The following is a 21,981-nucleotide window of genomic DNA, read 5'->3' on the forward strand; positions in this document are numbered from 1 at the left end:
TTCCACTAGCATTTTGTAGGTATTACTCTGGATTTCCAGCATCTGCAGAATCTCTCATGTTGAAGAAAATTCATTTATTTACTTATTGCCAAGCTGTATGGAACAGGCCCTTCCGACCCCTTCAAGCCACGCCACCCAGCAATCCCCCGATTTAATCAGAGCCTAATTTACAATGACCAACTAGCCTAGCCATCATCTTTAGACTGTGGGAAGAAACCCACTAAATAACTGGGAGAACATACAGACTCCTTACAGGCAACAGTGGGAATTGAACCTGGGTTACCTGTACTGTAAAGTGCTGTGCTAACCACCACACTACAATGCCACCCATCTCGGCCCTGACCAGCCTACCCCATTATTCAGGGACTGTAACTCCTGGCCCTAGGGTCTTCAGCCAATCTCCACTCTGCATGAAGCACCACAAATCCCAGGAGTTATCAGCAGTGGGAGATTGCACTAGCAGTGCCCCAGTACAAATCTGGGCAGCAGTAATCTCAGCCTAGCCAGCTGTTCTTACCTACAGCAGGCACTTCAGAGCAATGCAGAGGGCACAAACTCGTCAACTGAGCCAGTGCCAGATGAAAATCTGCCTCAGAACAACATCCCTACCATTGAGGCACAGTCAGTTCTACGGCCAACAACGTACTGAAAGCAAACTACTGCAAGATCCTGGTAACTGGGTAGAGACGGGGGGGGGGGGAGAACAGAAATATCTTGGATATTCTTGAAACCTATCCAAATTGAAATGTCTAGATACAGTGGGAGTGCAGATGATGTTTGCTGTAGTGGAAGAGTCCAGGAATGGAGGGCATCATCATCATCATCATGTGTTGTGCCATGTGACGTGGGCAATCATGGTCACATGACAATGATCGCTCTTGGCAAATGTTTCTACAGAAGTGGTTCGCCGTTACCTTCTGGGCAGTGTCTTTGCCAGCCAATACCACTCTTCCGACTTTGCCTGCCTTGCATCAGTGGGCACGTATCCACGACTTGTGGTACGCACCTGCTCCCATGGCTTCACGTGACCCTGATCCAGGGGGGCGAAGCTAGTGTGACACCTTGCCTAAGGATGACCTGCAGGCTAGTGGAGGGAAGGAGTGCCTTACTCCTCCTTTGCTAGAGCTGCATATCCACGCCACCGCTCGGCACAGCCTCAGAATTGAAGGCCACCCTTCAGAAGAGATGAGGAATTTATTTAGCCAGTGGGCGGTGAAGTCCCCTCCATGAGCTCTCCAGTCAGAGAAGGTATATTCGTGTCAGTGCTGAGTACCTCAAGTCCAATGCGTCACATAGTACTCTGAAGTCCTGCACAAACCAATCACTTCCTCCCCAGCTGCTGACCAGGGTGCAGTTCCCATAGCTCTCAGACCACATCAGAGGCTGAGAGGAAGTCATCCTTAACCAAAGGACTGCCCAACAGCTTCAGTTGTTTTGGGTAGATGACCTGGAACAAAGCTCAGACCCAACTTCATTTACTTATTAAGATGCAACGTGCAGCAGGCCCATCGAGCTGCATTACCCAGCGACCCCCCACCCAGGATTTAACACTAGCTCTAGCCTAATCACAGGACAATTTACAATGACCAATTAACCTCCCAACTGACACATCTTTGGACTGTAGGAAGAAACTGGAGAAGCAGGAGGAAACCCACGCAGTCACAGGGAGAATGCCCACACTCATTATAGACAGCAGCAGGAATTCAACCTGGTTCGCTGACACTGTAAAACGTTGTGCTAACCACTATGCTACCATGAGGTATAAACACAAATGTACTCTATAGATGCTGGGAATGGAGAGTAACACACGCAAAATGCTGGTGGAACCCAGCAGTTCAGACAGCATCTATGGAAAGGAATAGAGTGGATGAGGTCCAAAATGTCCACTGTTGATTCCTCTCCACTGAGTTCCACCAGCATTTCATGGGTTACTTAGACCAAACTTAGCCTTCTAGTAGGTTACTTGGTCAATTTAAAATTTAATTATCACGTGACATTTCCTTTCAAATATTTGTACTGAAAATGGTGTCACCGACTACATGATACATTAACTAACCTAGAACATCTAATAGACTTTATCCATTGCAATTTCTTCTAGAACATTTTCCCTTTTTAGCTCTGAAATGTCAAATCAGAATGTAGAGACATCAATTACCTTCCTTATATTAAACAAATCATGATGCAAACGTTGTCAAGAACCTGAATGTAGGTACACTGCAAACTGCACCAGTGTAGGAAGATGGAAGGGGAATTAGGGTCTGTTGATGGACGTGAGAAAAGAGGTTACAGACGAGTGGCTACAAGAATGGGTTTGATGGGAGTACTCAGCTACCACAAGAACAGGACTTGTGGCTCATCCAAGTCTGAGTTACACACGAGAAACAAGTATTACGGACAACTGGATCTTTGCCAGTGTTATTAACTTCAAAACATCTAGAAGTAGGAAGCCTTACCTGCATATTGAGTCAACAGTGAGAGGTCATATTGCTTCTTTCTATCAGAGATCTGACAGGGAATGTATTTTTCTTTCACACAAGCATACTTCGTACCCCAGTCAAAGATATACGTGCAGTCAACTTCAGCAACAAATTCTGGATTACCCCTTCCTTCATTAGCTTTGAAAGAGAATGAACAGCATTATATATAGAGGCGGCAAACATTGATCCACATAACAGATTTGCAAATGAACAGCTACACAAACTTCAAATCACAATAGTTTTACTTTGAATCCAGTAGTCCGCAGATTTCCAGCTGACAGAAGTTCAGTGCAATGACAAGTCTGAAGGAGTGCATTGATATTTACATACAAAATTACTTTTGATAATAGGAAAATGGACCTAGGATAGTAAAGTCACAGTGTACAGTCAAGAGGGTGTTAAGCTTACATCAGTGATAACCCTGCTCAAGCTTAGTTTGTTCTCAATATCTTTACAAATCATTATCTAAACTTGCAATTTAAAAACATCCAAACTCATCGTCAGGTTGTACAACAAAATGATAAAGGCATTTGATAAGGTACCCCATGCAAGGCTTATTGAGAAAGTAAGGAGTCATGGGATCCAAGGCGACATTGCTTTGTGGATTCAGAACTGGCTTGCCCACAGAAGGCAAGGCGTGGTTGTAGACAGGTCATATTCTGCATGGAGGTTGCTCACCAGTGGAGTGCCTTAGGGATCTGTTCTGGGACCCTTACTCTTTGTGATTTTTATAAATGACCTGGAGGAGAAAGTGGAGGGATGGGTAAGTAAATTTGCTGATGACACACAGGTTGGAGGTATTATGGATAGCGTGGAGGGCTGTCAAAGATTACAGCAGGACATTGATAGGATGCAAAACTGGGGTAAGAAGTGGCAGATGGAGTTCAACCTAGGTAAGTGTGAGGTAGTTCATTTTGGTAGGTCAAATATGATGGCAGAATATAGTATTAATGGTAAGACTCTTGGCAGTGTGGAGGATCAGAGGGATCTTGGGGTCCGAGTCCATAGGACGCTCAAAGCAGCTGCGCAGGTTGACTCTGTGGTTAAGGCGGTGTATGGTGTATCGGCCTTCATCAATCGTGGAATTGAATTTAGGAGCCGAGAGGTAATGTTGCAGCTAATATAGGACCCTGGTCAGACCCCACTTGGAATACTGTGCTCAGTTCTGGTCGCCTCACTATAGGAAGGATATGGAAACCATAGAAAGAGTGCAGAGGAGATTTACAAGGATGTTGCCTGGTTTGGGGAGCATGCCTTATGAGAATAGGTAGAGTGAACTTGGTCTTTTCTCCTTGGAGCGAAGGAGGATGAGAGGTGACCTGAATGAGGTGTATAAGATGATGAGAGGCATTGATCGTGTGGATAGTCAGAGGCTTTTTCTCAGGGCTGAAATGGTTGCAACAAGAGGACACAGGTTTAAGGTGCTGGGGAGTAGGTAGAGAGGAGATGTCGGGGTAAGTTTTTTTACTCAGAGTGGTGAGTGCGTGGAATGGGCTGCTGGCAACGGTGGTGGAGGCGGATACGATAGGGTCTTTTAAGAGACTTTTAGATAGGTACATGGAGCTTAGTAAAATAAAGGGCTATGAGTAACCCTAGTAATTTCTAAGGTAGGGACAGGTTTGGCACAACTTTGTGGGCCGAAGGGCCTGTATTATGCAGTAGGTTTTCTATGTTTCTATGATACTTTAAGGCCTAAACGTGACTACCAGACGATAAGACATAGGAACAGAATTAGGCCTTTTGGCTCGTCAAGTCTGCTCCACCATTCAATCATAGGTGAGTTATTTTCCTTCTCAATCCCTTCTCCATGTAAACTTTGATGCCTTTACTAGTCAAAAACCTACCAATCTCATTTTAAGTATACCCAATATTCCACAATTGGAAGCATCTTCCATACCTCTACTCAATTTAGCTCTTTCAATATTCAATGGGTTTCAATGAAGCCGCCCCCTCATTCTTCTAAACTCCAGCAAGTACACATCCTTTAAGTTTTTCTGGGATTCTAGGGATTGTTTTGGGGACAAACATGAGATATAGGAGTCAAATTAGTGTTTCAGGGAAAAGGTTGTGGGGAAATTAAGGACTGGACAACACCTTAAGTCTTCATTCCGTGCTCAAAGGACAGAGGCATGACTGTGGGTTATCCATGGACCTGGCCACGACATACGGCCTACAAATGATCATGGACAAAGTCTGGTGGCTTCCCCAAGGTTAATGAGCTCTGGGCTGGGAGCTCCATGCAGGGGGGAGGAGCAAGATCTGATGTCCACCACCCCCCCTCCCGGGTTCGTGAATCGGTAAGGACGGAGTTCAAGGCTTAGCTTGGGGTCCCATCATTGGTGGGACCAGTGTTCCAGGGCTGGTGTACAGTGACCAGTGGGTCCTGGGTCAATAGCAAGAATCAAAACCTGAGGGTTGAACTGGATGCCCAGAAGTCAACGCCTATTCGCCTGACCCAGCATCTGAGATTCCCTGCAGTAGTCAACGTCGGCGAGCCTGTGTCTAAATCTGGCTCGACTAGTGGCCAAGTAATACACAGAGTCTCAGGGTTAGGGGACTGTGTATGTGCGTAGGTGGCAGGGAGGAACTGGCCTTGTTTTGTTGTGCTTGTGTTGTTCTGTCAAACATCGTGGGCAAGCTATGTTGGCACCAGAATGTGGGGTGACTGTTACAGGCTGCCCTCAGAACTTCCCCAGATGCGTTGATTGTTAACGCAAACATTGCATTTCACTGTACGTTTCAAGCTGGAATCTGGAACTCTTTCATTGCTTGTAAACCACCTCTGGACCCCCTTTAATGGCAGCAGATCTTTTCTTATATACAAGGCCAAAAACTGCTGAAGATACTCCAAATGCAGTTTGACCAAAGCTTTATAAAACCTCAGCGTTACATTCTTGCTTTTGAATTCTGGACCTCTTGAAATGAATGACTACATTGCATTTGCCTTCCTCACCACCAACTCAACCTGCAAGTTGACCTTAAGGGAATCCTGCACAAGCTCTCACAAATCCCTTTGCACCTGATTACTGAATTTTCTCCCCATTTAGAAAGCAGTCTACGCTCGATCCCTCTACCAAAATGCAGCACCACACACTTCCCTACACTATATTCCATCCACCACTTCTTTGCCCATTCTCCCAATCAGTCCAAGTCCTTCTGCAGACTCTCTATCTCATCACTACCTGCTTCTCCACCTAAAATTGTATCGTCCACAACCTTGGCCACAATAAAAGTCATCATTCTGTCATCCAGATCATTAACACATAATGCGAACAATAGCAGACCGAACACCAACCCTTGTGGAACACTAGACACCAACAGCCAGCCAGAAGAGCCCTTCATTCCCACTCTTTGCCTTCTGCCTGTCAGCCAATCCTCTACCCAGATATTACTGCTTCTGTTTCTTTGCATCATAATGAACAAAGCTTTCCGCAATCAGCCCAATACTGAACTAAATATTGCTGCAAGACAAGGAATAGATTAACGGATTTCTTACACAAAAGAGCAAACTATTCACCATTATATATCACCTGAAGAGATGCGGCCAGAATGGAGTTTATTCCACTACACTAGGTCAAGAGCATTACTTTTCCCACTTTTTTGTCACTTATTTCTGCTCCTATCTCTTAGTCTTAAATATTTTGAAAACACTAATACTAGCCTTTTAGTTATGAGAGTATGGAAGGTGCTGCCAACTAGTGGCTGAAGCAGAGAACACCAACATAATGTGGGGAAAATTACACATCCGTGAGAGAAAAGGTATCGGAAGTTTTTGGAGACTTAGTTGGAGGAAAAAAAGATCAAAATTTGACAGCTGGAGATCAGTTATGCCAAATGCCTTGGTTTCACAGTGTTAATTCTGCAATTCAATTCACTCAACCGATTCCGCAAAATTAGTCAGTCGTAAGATCACTGGCATAAGGATCAGGTTAGTCAGAACGAAGTGGATGCTGGTAAGAATAAACTGTTAACACAAAGTACACTGCAGATGCTGGGGTCAAAGCAACACGCACAACACGCTGGAGGAATTCAGCGGGTCGGGCAGCATCCGTGGAAATGAGCAGTCAATGTTTCGGGCTGAGACCCTTCGTCAGGACTGAAGAGGGAGGGGGCAGGGGCCCTATAAAGAAGGTTGGGGGAGGGTGGGAAGAAGGCTGGTAGGTGCCAGGTGAAAAACCAGTAAGGGGAAAGATCAAGGGGTGGGGGAGGGGATAGGCAGGAAAGGTGAAGGAATTTAAGGGGAAAGCACATCCCAGTTTCACTCTGCCTCCTCCTCCAGCTGCCTATCACCTCCCTCATGGTTCTGCCTCTTTCTACTACCCATAGTGCTTTCCCCTTACATTCCTCCTTCACCTTTCCTGCCTATCCCCTCCCCCTTACTGGTTTTTCACCTGGCACCGACCAGCCTTCTCCTTCCCACCTTCTTTATAGGGCTCCTGCCCCCTCCTTCTTCAGTCCTGATGAAGGGTCTCGGCCCAAAACGTTGACTGCTCGTTTCCACGGATGCTGCCCGACCTGCTGAGTTCCTCCAGCGTGTTGCTAAGAATAAAGTGTTGAAGGCAGCGACTGATAATTATCAATTTCACAAGACAATGAGTCAAGATACATTACGATACAAGTCCATGCTGATCTTCAATCACCTGCCCTATGTTCATTCTGCAGTTTGTATTACCTCCACATTTTCATCAATTCTTCCAGCTCCTTGCTCTTGCCTACACACTAGGGACAATTTACAGTGGCCAATTCATCTACTGAATTGCACATCTGTGTGACACAGGAGACAACAAAGCATCCAAAGGAAACACGTGCAAACTTCACAAAAACAGCACGGGAGTTCAGGGCTGAAGCCGGTCTCTGGCGCTGAGGCAAGCCAGCGATACTGTGCCAGCTCTCCACGGTTCGATCACTGAAACTGGAAATTCATTTAGGACGTGGTAGCTTCGGGACAAGACCGGTACCAACACCCCCACCCCTCTTAGTACAAATTTGAGCTAGATGTAGCTTTCTCTTAAGTTTATAACGCCACACAAATTATTAACCTTACCAGCTGATTCATTACAGTGGAAGTTTATGATCGTCATCCGCCGAAATCCTGAACTACAAGAATTCCCATCAGGTAACGTCAATGTCAGGTCACCATCTGAATACCTGTTTTATACAGAGATACACTTGTAACAAGCACAAAACAACAAACCGTATCAAATGTTCCACATTACATTCAAAGATAACACGAGATGGTTAATAATTATAATGAGTCTGGTGGCTGAGGTATGGTGGGTCGGGGGGGGGGGGGGGGGAGATGAAACAGGATGTCAGAGGCAAGTTTTTTTTAAATATATAAATGGAATGGCTGGGTGTGTGGAACACTCAGCCAGAGGAAATTACATTAGAGACATACAAGAGACTCTTAGATAATCACACAAATGATGGAAAAATGGGAGGGCTATGTCATAAGGATGGGTTAGATTGACCTTGGAGTAGGTTATAAGGTCGGAACATCATGGGCTGCAAGGCCTTTACTGTGCTGTGACCTTCTATGTTCTAAAATCTACTGCGGTTGGACTCAAATTAAACACAAATAGACACTTGAATTAAAAACTTAATCCTCCCCTGAGGAAATGGATAAAAAGCTCTATAGTCAGCCGAAGGCCGAGGCCCAACAATGAAAGAACAGAAGAGGAGGTTATGGGTAGAAAAGCCCAGAAGGACTAGTGACCAGCCACAGTAAAACTTTGCTTAAAAAACACTTGGGACTTTGGTAAATTCAAAAGGCTACATACCAGCTTAAAAATAAGCCTCTGGCACAGATTAAAAAAACATCTCCCACTGTTGAGAAGTATGAAAGGCAGTAGTAAATTGGTTTACAAATTCCTACATCATGATGAAAATTAGCAGAATATTGCGATGTTCCAAGATAAACATTGGCCCGTTGATCAAATATGGAATTGAACTCCAGTTAGCATCAGCTGATTATTATCTCCAAGTGCCCGAGAAGCCACAGCATTGTAGTAACCACTCCACAATATCACAGGACTTCTTAGCCGAGTGAAGAGACTGAGGCACTCAAATCACCCATAGTTCAATTTGGACTATTAATTTCAAGTGCAGCATCATTAACTGTGAGGTCTAAGCAAACTTCAGCAAGCATAACTGCCTGCACCAAAATTAGTAACGTACTCTCTCAATCCATCTTCTCAACGGCTCTCGCTTGCACATTTATGGGCAAATTGGAGCATACTTTAAACTAATTGGTGTGACAAATGTTGCCAATGACAATAATTTCTCACGACAATTTTCACTAGTTTTAAGTTCAGTCAACATTAAGTTTGCCAATTAATTTGCTAATTTAAATAGGCCATTGACATTAGAGATACTTCTTCATGACCTTTCCTGCCAAATTGATGACAAAGTACAAATACACTGGGCTATTTTCCAGGAAGCAGAAGATAGCCCATTTCCGGAGAAATTATTTCCCAACAAGTGAACAGTGACATGGAATGCATTCTCCTGCTCTACAAGTTCACAGCAAACTACCAGTCTCCATCAATAGAGCACCCTTTCCCAAGCACCACTCTGTAAACAGATGTGAAGTACATCACTGCCTTATTTCCAGTCAACATTCAAATCTCCAAAGTCAGAGCATTACAGCACAGAAGCAAGCCTTTCAGCCCATCTGCTCCGTGCTGTAGTCTTCTGACTCAGGGGATTTGAATGTTGTGGCTAGAAATTAGGTAGTGATGTATTTAGCATCTATTTCCAGCACTGTTATTCTGCCTAATCCCTTCGACCTGCACCTGGGACTATAATGAGGCACACCCAAAACTAGAGGGATGATTTACAGGAGGGAAGGATAGGGTTAGGAAAGAGCTCCAGATTTGATCCCCTATGTTCAATGATTCAACCACTCTTTGATGGTGTTTAACGTATTATCAAAATTAACATTGGCAGGTGGGGGAAAAGGGTTGAAGTTTTTTTTATTTATTTAGAGATAGAGCAGAATATGCCCTACCAGCCCATTGAGCCTCAATGCACAGCCCATCCCCCTACTTAACCCTTAGTCTAATCGCAAGACAATTTACAATAACCAATTAACCTAAGCGAAATGTCTTTGGACTGTGGGTGCAAACTGAGGCACCCGAAGGAAACCCACATGCCAAGGAAAGTACAAACTTCTTTCAGGTGGCTTCGGAACTGAACTCAGAGAAATATGAAGCTCTGAAAATGCTTAAATTTAATACACTCAGTCCCTCGATCTTATTTGAGAGATGTCCAAGTAGATGCTAAACTCTGTGGAGGAACTACGCTCAACAGCAAAGAATGATGCACTGATTAGAAGTAGAGGCAACCCAAACACAGACTTCAGAAGCGCAGAAATGAGAAGTGCAGTAAACAGGATGCCACGACTTCTCAATTTCATTCGGTTCAAGCTGCTGGAGAAGATGCAAAATATCTACGATGTTATCTGATAGGTAGCTCAGCTGGTGCAGGCCCTGGTCTTACTGCAAAGTGGGGAAATCAGGAAATATCCCAAGCTTAGCCTGTCTAAGGGTCACAGTCAAGAGTGATTTCTGCTTTGCTGAGTCTTAAGAGAAAGAAAATGTGGGGTGTTTGAAGCCATTGAAGGAGATACACTTAGTGTACCCAGCAGAATTGCAGAACTTTGCAAGAAAAGAAGGTACCAACATCAGGGCAAAAATTAACAGTTGAGGGCAAGGATAGCCAAAATGTCAAACATGTGAGGTTAAGGACTTCAATACTGCCAACAAGTGACACGACTAAGATAGATTCAAACCAAACAAACTACTTGAATGGAAGAAAGGGGATTCAGAGAAAATAAGCAGCCAATTTCAAGACAGTCATTTGTTTCTTTTCCAATTTGAATTTGATGCAACTGATGTAATCTGAGCAAATACTAATGTTCAACTGAAAACAAACGCCTAACAGCAGCCAATGGCCCCCAAAATTCATGCACAGCCTAAGAGAAGAGATTGCACTCTGGGCAGTAGCTGGGAGTCTGCGTACAAATGCCAGAGTGGTGGGCAATAAACTGAAACATTGGCATTCATTTTGAGGGGACTAGAATAGCAAAGGATGTAATGCTGAGGCGAAGGTCAGACTACATTTGATGTATGTCAGCAATTCTGCACCCCATATCTAAGAAAGGACATGCTGGCGAAGGTCCAAAGTGTTCACGATGATCCCAAAAATGAAAGGGTTAACGTATGAGGAGCTTCTGAAAGGTCGGCGCCTGCACTCGCAGGAGTTTAAAATGAGGGAGGATCTCATTGGAACTTAAAGGCTGAGATACAGCGGACATGAGAGAGCATTTCCTATGGGCAGGGGAGTCTGGGACCAGAGGGCACAGCCTCCGAGTAGAGGGATGACCCTTTAGAACAGAGGTGAGGAGGAACTTCATTAGCCAGAGCTTGGAGAATCTTTGGAAATCATTGCCACAAGCAGCTGCTGAGGCCAAGTCAATGGATATATTTAAAGCAGCGGTTAACAGATTCTTGATTAGACAGGGTGTCAAAGGTTATGGGGAGAAGACAGGAGAATGAGGCTGAGAGGGATAATAAATCAGCCATGGTTGAGTTGCGGAGCAGATTGATGGGCTGAATGGCCTGATTCTACTCCTATATCCAATGCACTCTGCAAGACCAGAATGGCAAGCACTGGTAATTACCCTAACAACTGTTTCACAGTCACGTCAAGCAACTAGACATGGAAAACTTCAGAAATGAGTCAGTGAAAAATTAAAGGAAAACACAGGAAATCTTAAAGTCCTGGAAATTCTAAGGTCAGACTGTATCTATGGGAAGAGAAGCTGTGATAATGGTTTAGGTTAGCTCAAAAAGAGACCAAAGCTTATAAGCGTAAGGAGGATGATGCCTCTGTCAGAGTAAAACCAGGGTGACCACTGTTGGACCTCTCTGTTTCATTTTAATTGTCATTTTCTTTGCAGTTTAACAAATATCTGCTTGTATTTTAAGTAGTCCTTATACAAATAAATTTTACAATGTATAATTCTGGAAGCAATGTTCTTTCATTAAGTAAATGAGTATTTTCTCATTGGTCCATTTTACTGCAGCATTGAATAAGTATTTTCTTATTTTGGGTATAGAAGTAGCTGTTTTATGCTAGGCACCATCTTTAGATCCTCTCTTCTTCTAGTAGCAGTCACTGCCACTGTTCATGGTTCTATCAACTCTTAATAAAATTATCATGAAGTAACAAGTTTTATGATTTTGAAAAGAACCTCAGATTAAAACACCAGAATCCGACACCATGGAGATGAGCTGTAATTCAGGTTAGCAGCTCAGTTGAGTGATTGGGTTCAGTCAGAGAGTGAGCTACAAAAAAATGCAAAGGCCAAGCTCAGCAAATCAGGCTGGACAATGTCCTCCCCTCTCCAAGAAAGGAGTGAGAAAAAAAAACACGACGAGTTTAACGTAACAGATAGATGACTGATACATATTTGATGGCAAATAGAGTATGCTTTTAACCACGTCAAGCAACAAGGTCTGAACTTCCCTCCCTGGACTGCTCTACTTCTCTTTAAATGCTATTTCCTCACCTTTCCTAAAACTTTGGTTATCCATTCACACACTTCATCTGGTACTGCCTCTCGTTACACACTTCCGGTGTAATAAGGGTACAGCCTGCAGATCGCTGTAACTGAACTGCAGTACCTATCAAGAACAGTGGATGCCCACGAAACACTGCTTGCAAGGTTTTGTTCAAGGCACACCCACAGATATGGCTCCCAATGTTTCATTGTCAACACATCTAAACCACCTATTCTAACTTTAAGAGCTTAATTAGTCTCAGCACGTGCCCCAATTGTTGACATAATGTTTCAAGCTTAGTGCTGATGACTACCAGCAGCAAGACGAAATTGAACATACAGCCACTTTCTTAAATGCTTCCTGTACCAAATAAAGAGGCCACTGATGGGATTTTCATGGTCTTCTGCTGCTGTAGCCTATCCACTTCAAGGTTTGCCGTGTTGTGTTCAGAGATGCTCTTCTGTTGTAATGCATGGCTATTTGAGTTCCTGCCACTTTCCTGTCAGCTTGAACCAGTATCCTCCGACCTCATTCATCAACAAGGCATTTTTACCCTCAATATTGCCGCTCAATGGATGTTTGTTTCTCCTCATCAATCTCTGTAAACTAGAGACCAGGGATTCGCAACCTGGGGTTCACGGCAAAATAAAAAGTTGCAAACCCCTGCTCTGGAGACTGTTTTGTGTGAAAATCTCAGGAGGGGCAGTTTGAGATGCTCAAACCACCGCACCTGGTACCAACAATTACTCCAGAGTCACAGTCACTTAGGTCACGTTTCTTTCCGATTCTGTTATCTGGTCTGCACAACAACTGACGCTCCAGACCATGCCTGCATGCTTTTATGCATTGAGTTGCTGCCACAGGATTGGCAGATTAGATGTTTAAATTAGGTACACCTGTACAACTCGCTGAAGCGGCCACTGTATGTACGAGGCATCTCAGAAGTTCTTAAGTCATTAAAGGTGCCTCATATGCACAACACTAGATTTTATTTTGTACTCTTATGATTTTTCCATGGGCAAAACGCTTCAGGAAAAGTCAGCAACAGCACAGAAAATGAAATCTAGTACGGTGTTACTTATCAATATGGAAGCATCCCTTTACTACTTGTGAAATGTTAAGTACTGAATTCAGTTTGACACCCTAAAGTGCAGCATGAGCTAGCAATTTAATAAAACAGTACAAATACATACCGAAGTGTCTGATGTTTGAGACGCCCAGCAACCTTATGGAAACTGCCATCTCTCTTGGATTGACAAGATGCTATATAACCCTTGTCATCACTACAACCTCCAGACTTGGTCTCTCCACACACGTTCAGGTAATAGAGGTATTCCTCAGTGGCACCCTCTCTCTTCTTGGGGACAACAAGATACGAACCAAATTCTAAAAAAAACCAACACAGGAAGAGCAATATTTAAAGTAACAGCTTTAAAATTATTCAAGCAAGTAGCAAATCAGTTGTCAATAAGTTGTGGCTTTCAACACGGAAGTGACGGGTTGGGAGTGTAGTGAACAGGCAAAGGATAAGGGGAGGCAGGAGATGCCCAACCCAGGGACTACATAGAGCTTAAGTTACCCCATGGGTGTTTCCCTGGAAGTATAGGAAACATAGCTGACATGATAGGGGCATACTGCCAATGGCCACTTTATGAGGCACGCCTGCTCGTTAATGCAAACATCTAATCAGCCAATTAAGTGGCAGCAACTCAATGCATAAAGCATGCAGGCACGGTCAAAAGGAGCAGATCAAACATCAGAATGCGGAAGAAATGTGATATAAGTGACTTTGACTGTAGAATTATTGTTGGTGACAGAATGGGTGGCTTGAGTATCTTATAACCTGTGATTTTCACGCAAAACAGTCTCCAGAGTTTACAGAGAACGGTTGAAAAAACAAAAAAAAACCCAGTGAGTGGCAGTTCTGTGGGTGAAAACACCTTGATAATGAGAGGTCAGAGGAGAATGGCCAGACTGGTTCAAGCTGACAGGACAGTGACAGCAACTCAAATAACCACACAACACAACAGCAGTGGACAGAAGTGTACATCAAACTTTGAAGCTGATGGGCTACAGCAGCAGAAGATTGTACCGGGACTACACATGAATGTATGAGACAAAGAGGGGCAGAGACAGAATGAACAATCAGTCTTTCTCCCAGGGTAGTGATGTCCAGAATTCAAGGGCACAGGTTTCAGAGAGGGAAGGTGAGTGGTACTATGCAAAAGTCTTAGGCACCCTAGCTATATATGTGTCCAAGACTTCTGCACAGTACTACTGAAGCAGAGAAAGAGTCTGTAATTCTGGCGGCAAAAGTATGTTGGGAATGGCAAGGGTGGAGCACCGCAGGAAGGTGTGGGGCAGGTAGCACAGAAGGAGGCTGGAGCAGAGGGTGGCACAAGTGCAAACACACCCAGCCCCAAGACACCAGGCTAGGCCATTTAATTGGTTTATTGATCATTACAGAATGTCTCTCTGGTGCTTCCCACTCCCTTCCTCTCCCTTCCCCTTTTCCTAACCATGATTCCCCTCTCCCTGCCCCTTCCCACTCAGTCCACATTAGAGAACCATATCAGAATCAGGTTTATCATCAGTCACGTGTCATGAAATTTGTGGCTGCCGGTCAGTGCAATACATAAAATTACTACAGTACTGTGCAAAATATACATACACACGCACCTAAAACTTTTGCACAGTACTGAATATGGAAGAAGCTACCACAGGATGCTATAGAAGTGGGTAGAGATATTTACACAGGTAAATGGGCGGGAAAGGTTTATGGGCCGAAGGCAGGCAAGTGGGTCAGGGTCCAGCTCAGTAAGACAGCTTCATCAGTGCTGACAAATCAGGCAAAAGGACCTTTAACTGTGCTGTATGACCGTTGGAGTCCTGATACAAATTTCTTTCCCTTAATGCCAATTACCATGCAAAAAGTTAAGTTACGACGACAAGTTTTAACAGCAATCCACATAGCTATAAGACTTAGGAGCAGAATTAGGCCATTCAGCCCATCATGTCTGCTCCATCATGGCTGATTTACTATCCCTCAACTGCATACTCCTGCCTTCTCCCCATAACTTTTGATGCAGTTACTAATCAAGAACCTACAACAAAACTGGAAAGGAAGGGGACAGAAGGCTGACAACAACTCCATTCCCAGTTGTATTGGGTCCCCATTATAAACATTGCACTCTGTTTTAATACAGATTCCCCCCCCCCGCCATTATTTAGCTATCCATTTCCATTCCTGTCCATTTGCAGGTGATCCACCTCTATTCTTAGCTTAGTCCAAGTAATGCTTTCCTTCCCTATTTTCTTCATACATAGAGTTAGTCAATTATTTTAAAACCCACTTCGCCCTCATACCAGTATGAACCCTTTCTGCTGGGGCGTCCCCACCCCAATGGACAGCTCCCAAGATAATCATGTTTGTCCAACAACAGTGAGACCCCTGCCGGTCGGTCCTGCCTTTCAGAAAAGTCATACTATTAGTTCCATTTTCCTCTCTTAGCTTCCTGAAAGCAATCATCTTTTATATGACTAACCTACAAACCTTCACGCCACCTGCACTGCGAGGCAATTTACAGCAGCAAATAAACCTATCAATATATACCTTGACCAAGGGATGAAATCAGGGATAGGGAAAACTAACATGGCATTCTTCACACGGACAACATCGTTAAATCTGATTTGAAGTTCGGATTGAACTTAGGTCCCAGAAACTGAGAGGCAGCAGTGCCACCTGCTATTCTATCATAGTTTTGTTCTGCTGTTAAACACCACACTCCCTTTCTCAACACAAGAGATTCGGCAGATGCTGGAAATCCAGAGCAACACACACACAAAATGCTGGAGTTCACATCGGCAGAATCTCGTGTTGAGAAAGGGGGTGTGGTCAGGTAGCATCTATGGAAAGGAATAAAGAGGTGACAATTTGGGCCAAGATCCTTCATCAGGCTCAAGCATCTCAGCTGGACAGGAGGCTCTTTATCTTTTCCATAGACGCTACACGACCTGCAAAGTTCCATCAGCATTTTGTGTGTTTTAGCTTCTCTCTCAAACTTTTAATTGAAAGATTCATTCTATTTTAGTTTAACATACGACTTAATCAGACTCTTTCGGGTTCAATTCGAAGTGAACCCATACAAAAAGAAAGCCATGTTGTTTGCAAAACAGAAAATATTGAGCTGTGATTCACCCCCACAGATGGCAGGAAATACACATCTAAATGGGGCAAAAACAGTAAGACATTGGATCAGAATTAGGCCATTCAGCCCATCGAGTCTGCTCCACCACAGCATCAAGGCAGTTTTATTATCCTCCTCAAACTCTGATTAATCACGAACCTATCAACCTTTACTTTAAAAGTGTAGCTAATGAATTGGCCTCCCAAGACGTTTGTGGCAATAAGTTCTACAGATTCACCAGACTCTAGTCCCACACTCCCCCACGAAAGGAAGCACCCTCCCCATGTACACTCTATCCAGGCTATCAATATTTGTTAGGCTTCAAAAGAGAACACATAACTGGCCCTGCTTGTGTTTATTTGCACTGATGTCATGTTTTACATAAATTTTTCTTCATCATCTTATACAACTCGAGTTGCCTGAATCTACATGCCTGTTAGAATGCCACAGGTTTTCTCTGCACCTGTACCTCACCCATGTGATAATAAACTCTACCTGACTGATATTAGTGCGAACCGAAACAGACGTAACAACCTCCCTGGGCAAGCAGAGCTCGTACATTTCAATTCCCATAAGCTCATTATACACAACCAACACTAACAAGCTCTTTCAAATCTTCCCCTCCCTCATGCTTAAGTACGGGCTAATCTAACCAAATATTCTGCATTATTAAACAGCAGCAGAACGACTTCAACAGCATTCCGGATGAAACCTCTGGTAGTTGGATTTCTTTTAATTATTTAACATTCTTTATAGAACAACCAATAAATGAGCATACACTCCGTGGCCACTTTGTACCTAATAAACTGGCCAGTGAGTGGATGTTTGTGGTCTTCTGCTGTAGCCCGTGCTCTTCTGTGCACCACTGTTGTAACGTAGTCATTGAGTTATTGTCACTTTCCTGTCAGCTTGAGGCAGTCTGCCCATTCTTATCTGACCTCTCTCGTTAACAAGGCGATTTCGCCTACAGAACTGCCACTCACCGGGTGTTTTTTTGTTTCTCGCACCATTCTCTGTAAACTCTAGAGACTGTTTTGTGAAAATCCCAGGGGATCAGCAGTTTCTCAGGTACTCAAACCACCCCACCAACAATTATTCCTTGATCAAAGTCACTTAAATCGCATTTCTTCCTCATTCTGATGTTTGGCCTGAACAACAGCTGAACCTCTTGACCGTGTCTGCATGCTTTCATGCACTGAGTTGCTGCCACATGATTGGCTGATTAGATATCTGCAGCAACCAGCAGGTGCAGCTTATAAAAGTGGCCACGGAGTGTACTTGTATTTAACTATCCTGGACATCCATGGACATGCTATCATTTCTGATGCTCAGGGAGTGAAAATACAAAAACATTTATCTCAGGCAATCTTCTCACCAGGTTTGGCAAGGGGAGTCAGGTCAATGGAGATGTCATGTTGGTTACTGTTAAGCTTGCAATTCTGGCTTATCAGGTAATCTGTAGGGCAAACGTATTCTGTCATCCATTCAATTTCATAGCGACAGTTAACACTGGAAATCATCTTGGGGCTTGTACCCTGTTAAGATAAGAGCATATTTTTGTTAGAATAAAGCTTAAATAAAATTCTACAGTACATCCTCCATACCATTGGATTGGGCCGCAGAATTGATATTTTTATTGTAGTTTAACATTCCTGCACTTGTTTGCATTTTTTGCATAAACACTTTTAACATGTGATTGTTCAGGGAGTTCTCCCAGTGAAAATCCCTTTTCCAAGGAAAATCTTCCAGTGGCAGGTATAATATTACTTAAATTTGGCTACCTGATTGGTTAATGTTGTCAATGTTATTACTGGTCTGGAGTAAGAAAACTCGATGCTCTTTTCCTTAGGTTTTTTTTCCGCTCTTTCTATTTGCTTTTTAACACCCATTGGCTTGCAGCGCTTTGGGCACAGTGTTGCGGTTAACACAACGCTGTTACGGCTTGAGACATCAGAGTACAAAGATCAATTCTGGCCTCATCTGTAAGGAGTCTCTGTACGTCTTCCCCATGGAATGTGTGGGTTTCCTCCCACAGTCCAAATGTGTACTGGCTAGTCGGTTAAATGGCCACTGGAAACTGTCCTGGGATTGGGCTAGGTTTAAATCAGAATTGCTGGGTGGTGTGGCTTCCAGGTCCGGAAGGGCCTACCTTGGTACCTAAATTAAATAATCTTAAGCTTATGCATCAAGGACATATACACAGCAAGGTGCCAGAAAAGAACCAGTAACATCACGAAGGATCCCATCCACCCTGCTCATAGACTGTTTGTCCCACTCCCATCATGGAGGAGGCTACATAGCATCCACACCCAGACCAGCAGACTCAAAACCTTTAATTTCCCCACCCACCGACCCGCCCCTTCACACCCCCACCCTCCGACCCACCCCTCCACACACCCATCCACTACGTCATTTTCTATCATTGACCTCGAGTACAATTACTCCACTGATTGGGGCTCATTTTAAGATGGCGTTGGCGATCATCAGCGACCTTCTGTGGATCCCCACCACCCAGGTCATGCTCTCTTCTCGTTACTGCCACCAGGTAGAAGGTACAGGAGCCTCAGGACTCACACCACCAGGTTCAGAACAGTTACTATCCTCAACCATCAGGCTCTTGAACAAAATGGGGTAACTACACTCATTTGCCCATCCATTGAGGTGATCCCACAACCAATGACCTCACTTTAAGGACTAGCTCATTATCTCAGGCTCTCATTATCGATTGCTATTTATTTATATTTGTATTTGCACAGTATGTTATCTTTTGCATTTTGGTTGATCTTTCATTGATCCTGTTATCGTTACTATAGATTTGCTGAGTATGCCCGCAGGAAAATGAATCTCAGTGCTTACATGGTGACAAACGTGTACCTCGTTAATAAAATTTACTTTAAACTTTGAATTTCTGACACTGCCTATAATATCCATTCTCCTCATGGTGGCATGTGTTTCCAGCAGATAGCTCTGGCTTGTACGGATGAGGGTTAGTAGATTGTGGGCACGCTACGTTGGTGCCAGACTCATGGGCTGCCCCAGCACAATCTTCAGACTGCATAGGCCATTGATGCAAAACGACACATTTCACTGTAGGTTCCGACCTACATATGACAGATAAAGCTAATCTTTACTTTCCTGAAAGCTATGAAGTGGAAGATAGTTGAAGTTCTTCCATGTGGTGTTTGGCCTTCGTCTACAGTTCCAATATCATCTCTTGTTAATGTTAAATTGGCATTAGGATTCAACATATTCAGTTAATTTTTGTCATAATTGAAGTACAACATTCTTCTTCTGGAAGAAAGAATAACCATCCCTTGATTATTTTTAGTGATTAAAGCCAGCTTGCTGGCCCCACAACCCCTGTGAATAGACAAACTATTACAACACTAGGCCACAAAGCCCATGAACCTCTCCTCATTCAATATCATTACTGATTCTATGGCTCAATCTTCAACTTTCAAAAGTCTATGTCTGACTTGAATATTCTTAATGACCTTAAGTGAATCAGAATTTTAAAAACTCTGCGGAAAGTGTCCTCCAGATACTTTTTGTTCTGTCTGAAGTTTGGGTGTTGAATTTACAAGGAGAAGGCAGGAGAATGGGACTGAGAGGGGTAATAAATCAGCCATGATAGGTGGAGCAGAATCGATGGGCTGAATGGTTTAATTCTGCTCTTGCATCTTATTGCCTATTCCACTGCCTGGTGGGGAAAAAGCAATACAAAGATTTAGATCACTGTGAAAAGAAATGGTTGGCTACTTATACCAAAACCAATCCCCTCACTCTAGGCTTCTGGGTGAGAAGACCAAGGGAACAACTGGAGGACAACAGAAATACACACGACTCTCAGAATGGCTTTGCTCCACCTATGCTACAGCCGTCCTTAAAAATGTAACCATTAGACCACAAAAACACAAGGAGGAAAATTCTTTGAGAATCTGGCAGTTTGTCTCATGAACTGAAGCAGAAGTGGATTTTGGATTTTCCAGTAATCGTTTCAAATGCACAAACTTTGGCATTTCCAATAGCAAGGATTTAATACGCACATTTACTCAGGTACAACATAGCTTGCCACAGCCTTTGATCTGCCTAGGACCATATGGAATGGCAGAGTTGTGGGCACAGCTTAGTCCATCACAAGAACCAGCCTCCCCTATGAACTCTACCCCCAAAAGCAGCCAACATCATACAAGACTTTCCATTCTGGATGTTCTTTCTTCTCACCCTCACGCCCCTATTTTCCATCAGATAAAAGTTACAAAAGCTACAGAGCATTCACTACCGAGCTCACAGACTGCTTTGATGACTCTTGAATGGACTCTTCTATGATAAAGAATCTGAATCAAAATTCAAGAACGAATTCTTAACCTCAATCGACCTCATCATAGCCCTTGCAACTTGTCTACTTTCTCTGCAACTGTAGCAGCATATTCTATGTCTATTACTTTTCTTCTTATACTATCTCAATGTACTTGTTATGAAATTATCTGTATGGATGGTATTGTGAGAATATCCAGTATCCTCAATTCACCTGATATTAAACTTTTTACTGATAAAGACTATAATGGTAAGAAATGAGCCCAAAATCAAACAAAAATCAATAAGCTGGCAGCAACACTATAATTAATTATTTCAATTAACCCAGCGATCAGGAGGAAAGCAGCTTCTTTTTCTTTTATCTCCCCACCATGGAAAGATGCTCATTTCTCTTTTGATACAAAAAGATTTGAGCCTGTTTACTAACCTCTCTTCTGCCAGGAGGACAGATAAAAGTAATGGTCACCGCTGGCTCATGTTCTCCACAAAACTCTGGCGGCTTCTCACCTCCAGAATAACTTCTGGAATAATGAAGTACTAGCCTGAAAAACAAATTGAACAACATTACAACCCTTTTGAACTATGCTTGTACATGGAGAAATGTCTTGAAAATTTAAAGATTTAGACATAGGGCTCATGACTTTAAAGATTAGCCAATGATTTTAATCCAACTTGGTTCAATTTGCATTTTCTCTCTCGTTTCACTAATTCTCAACCTGTTGGGTACCAACACTTTCCTGGTATATAGTACGTCGGCACCATCTCTCCAACATCAGGCTCATGGAAGAGTAATGCTTCACAGCAAGCATTGTTAGGCTTCTTTTTATACAGGTGACATTGCACTAATCCTCACACCTATGAACTCTGAGCAGCAGATGGGCAGGCACACCTCGCATCAGAGTTGCTTGATGCCCAGTGAGTTGGGCAATTGAGTATACTCCCTACTGGATAGCGTAACAAAATTCCTGTACTTGCTTATTCAGATCAATAGTAGTCTCAGTACTTAATCTGAAACCCTTCCTGTCTAAATAGGTCAGTAACTCATTGGATAAATTTAAAAGCATTAGGTTTTAAAATGTAAGATACTGACCAAAGCTTCAAATGCTTCCCACTTCCTTTAACTCCCGACTAACTTTACAACTTAAGAGCTTGAGAAGCATTCCAAGGCACTTCACAGGGACACAAATGTTTACACAGTTCAAGAAGAATTTTGAAAACGGTTGTAATTTGTGGTACTTTAGGTTTTAAAATACAGGCAGTCCCTGAGTTACGAATGTCTGACTTACTGACAACTCATACTTACCAACCGAGGAAGGAGAATGCCATCCGCCATTTTACGTCGGATCACGACGCCGTCAGCCATTTTAAGTCATTGCCGTTGACACTGTGTCGAGTGTGTAACTTTGTATTTGGCTTAAATTTGTCTTAGCAAGA

At 43.3% G+C, this 21,981-nt stretch overlaps 1 protein-coding gene across 1 annotated transcript in view; it reads right to left on the reverse strand.

Annotated features, from left to right (window-relative positions):
* igf2r (insulin-like growth factor 2 receptor) overlaps positions 1-21,981 on the reverse strand; it is a 200,444-nt gene that overhangs the window by 133,440 nt on the left and 45,023 nt on the right. The window contains exons 7-11 of the mRNA XM_073051626.1: positions 20,975-21,089; positions 17,606-17,765; positions 13,237-13,429; positions 7,522-7,625; positions 2,454-2,615 (exon numbers count right to left, since the gene is read on the reverse strand). Coding sequence (XP_072907727.1) covers positions 2,454-2,615; positions 7,522-7,625; positions 13,237-13,429; positions 17,606-17,765; positions 20,975-21,089 — 734 coding nt within the window. The remainder of the gene's footprint in view (positions 1-2,453; positions 2,616-7,521; positions 7,626-13,236; positions 13,430-17,605; positions 17,766-20,974; positions 21,090-21,981) is intronic.

Source organism: Hemitrygon akajei, chromosome 7 (genome assembly GCF_048418815.1).
Source record: "Hemitrygon akajei chromosome 7, sHemAka1.3, whole genome shotgun sequence".
NCBI classification, from domain to species: domain Eukaryota; kingdom Metazoa; phylum Chordata; class Chondrichthyes; order Myliobatiformes; family Dasyatidae; genus Hemitrygon; species Hemitrygon akajei.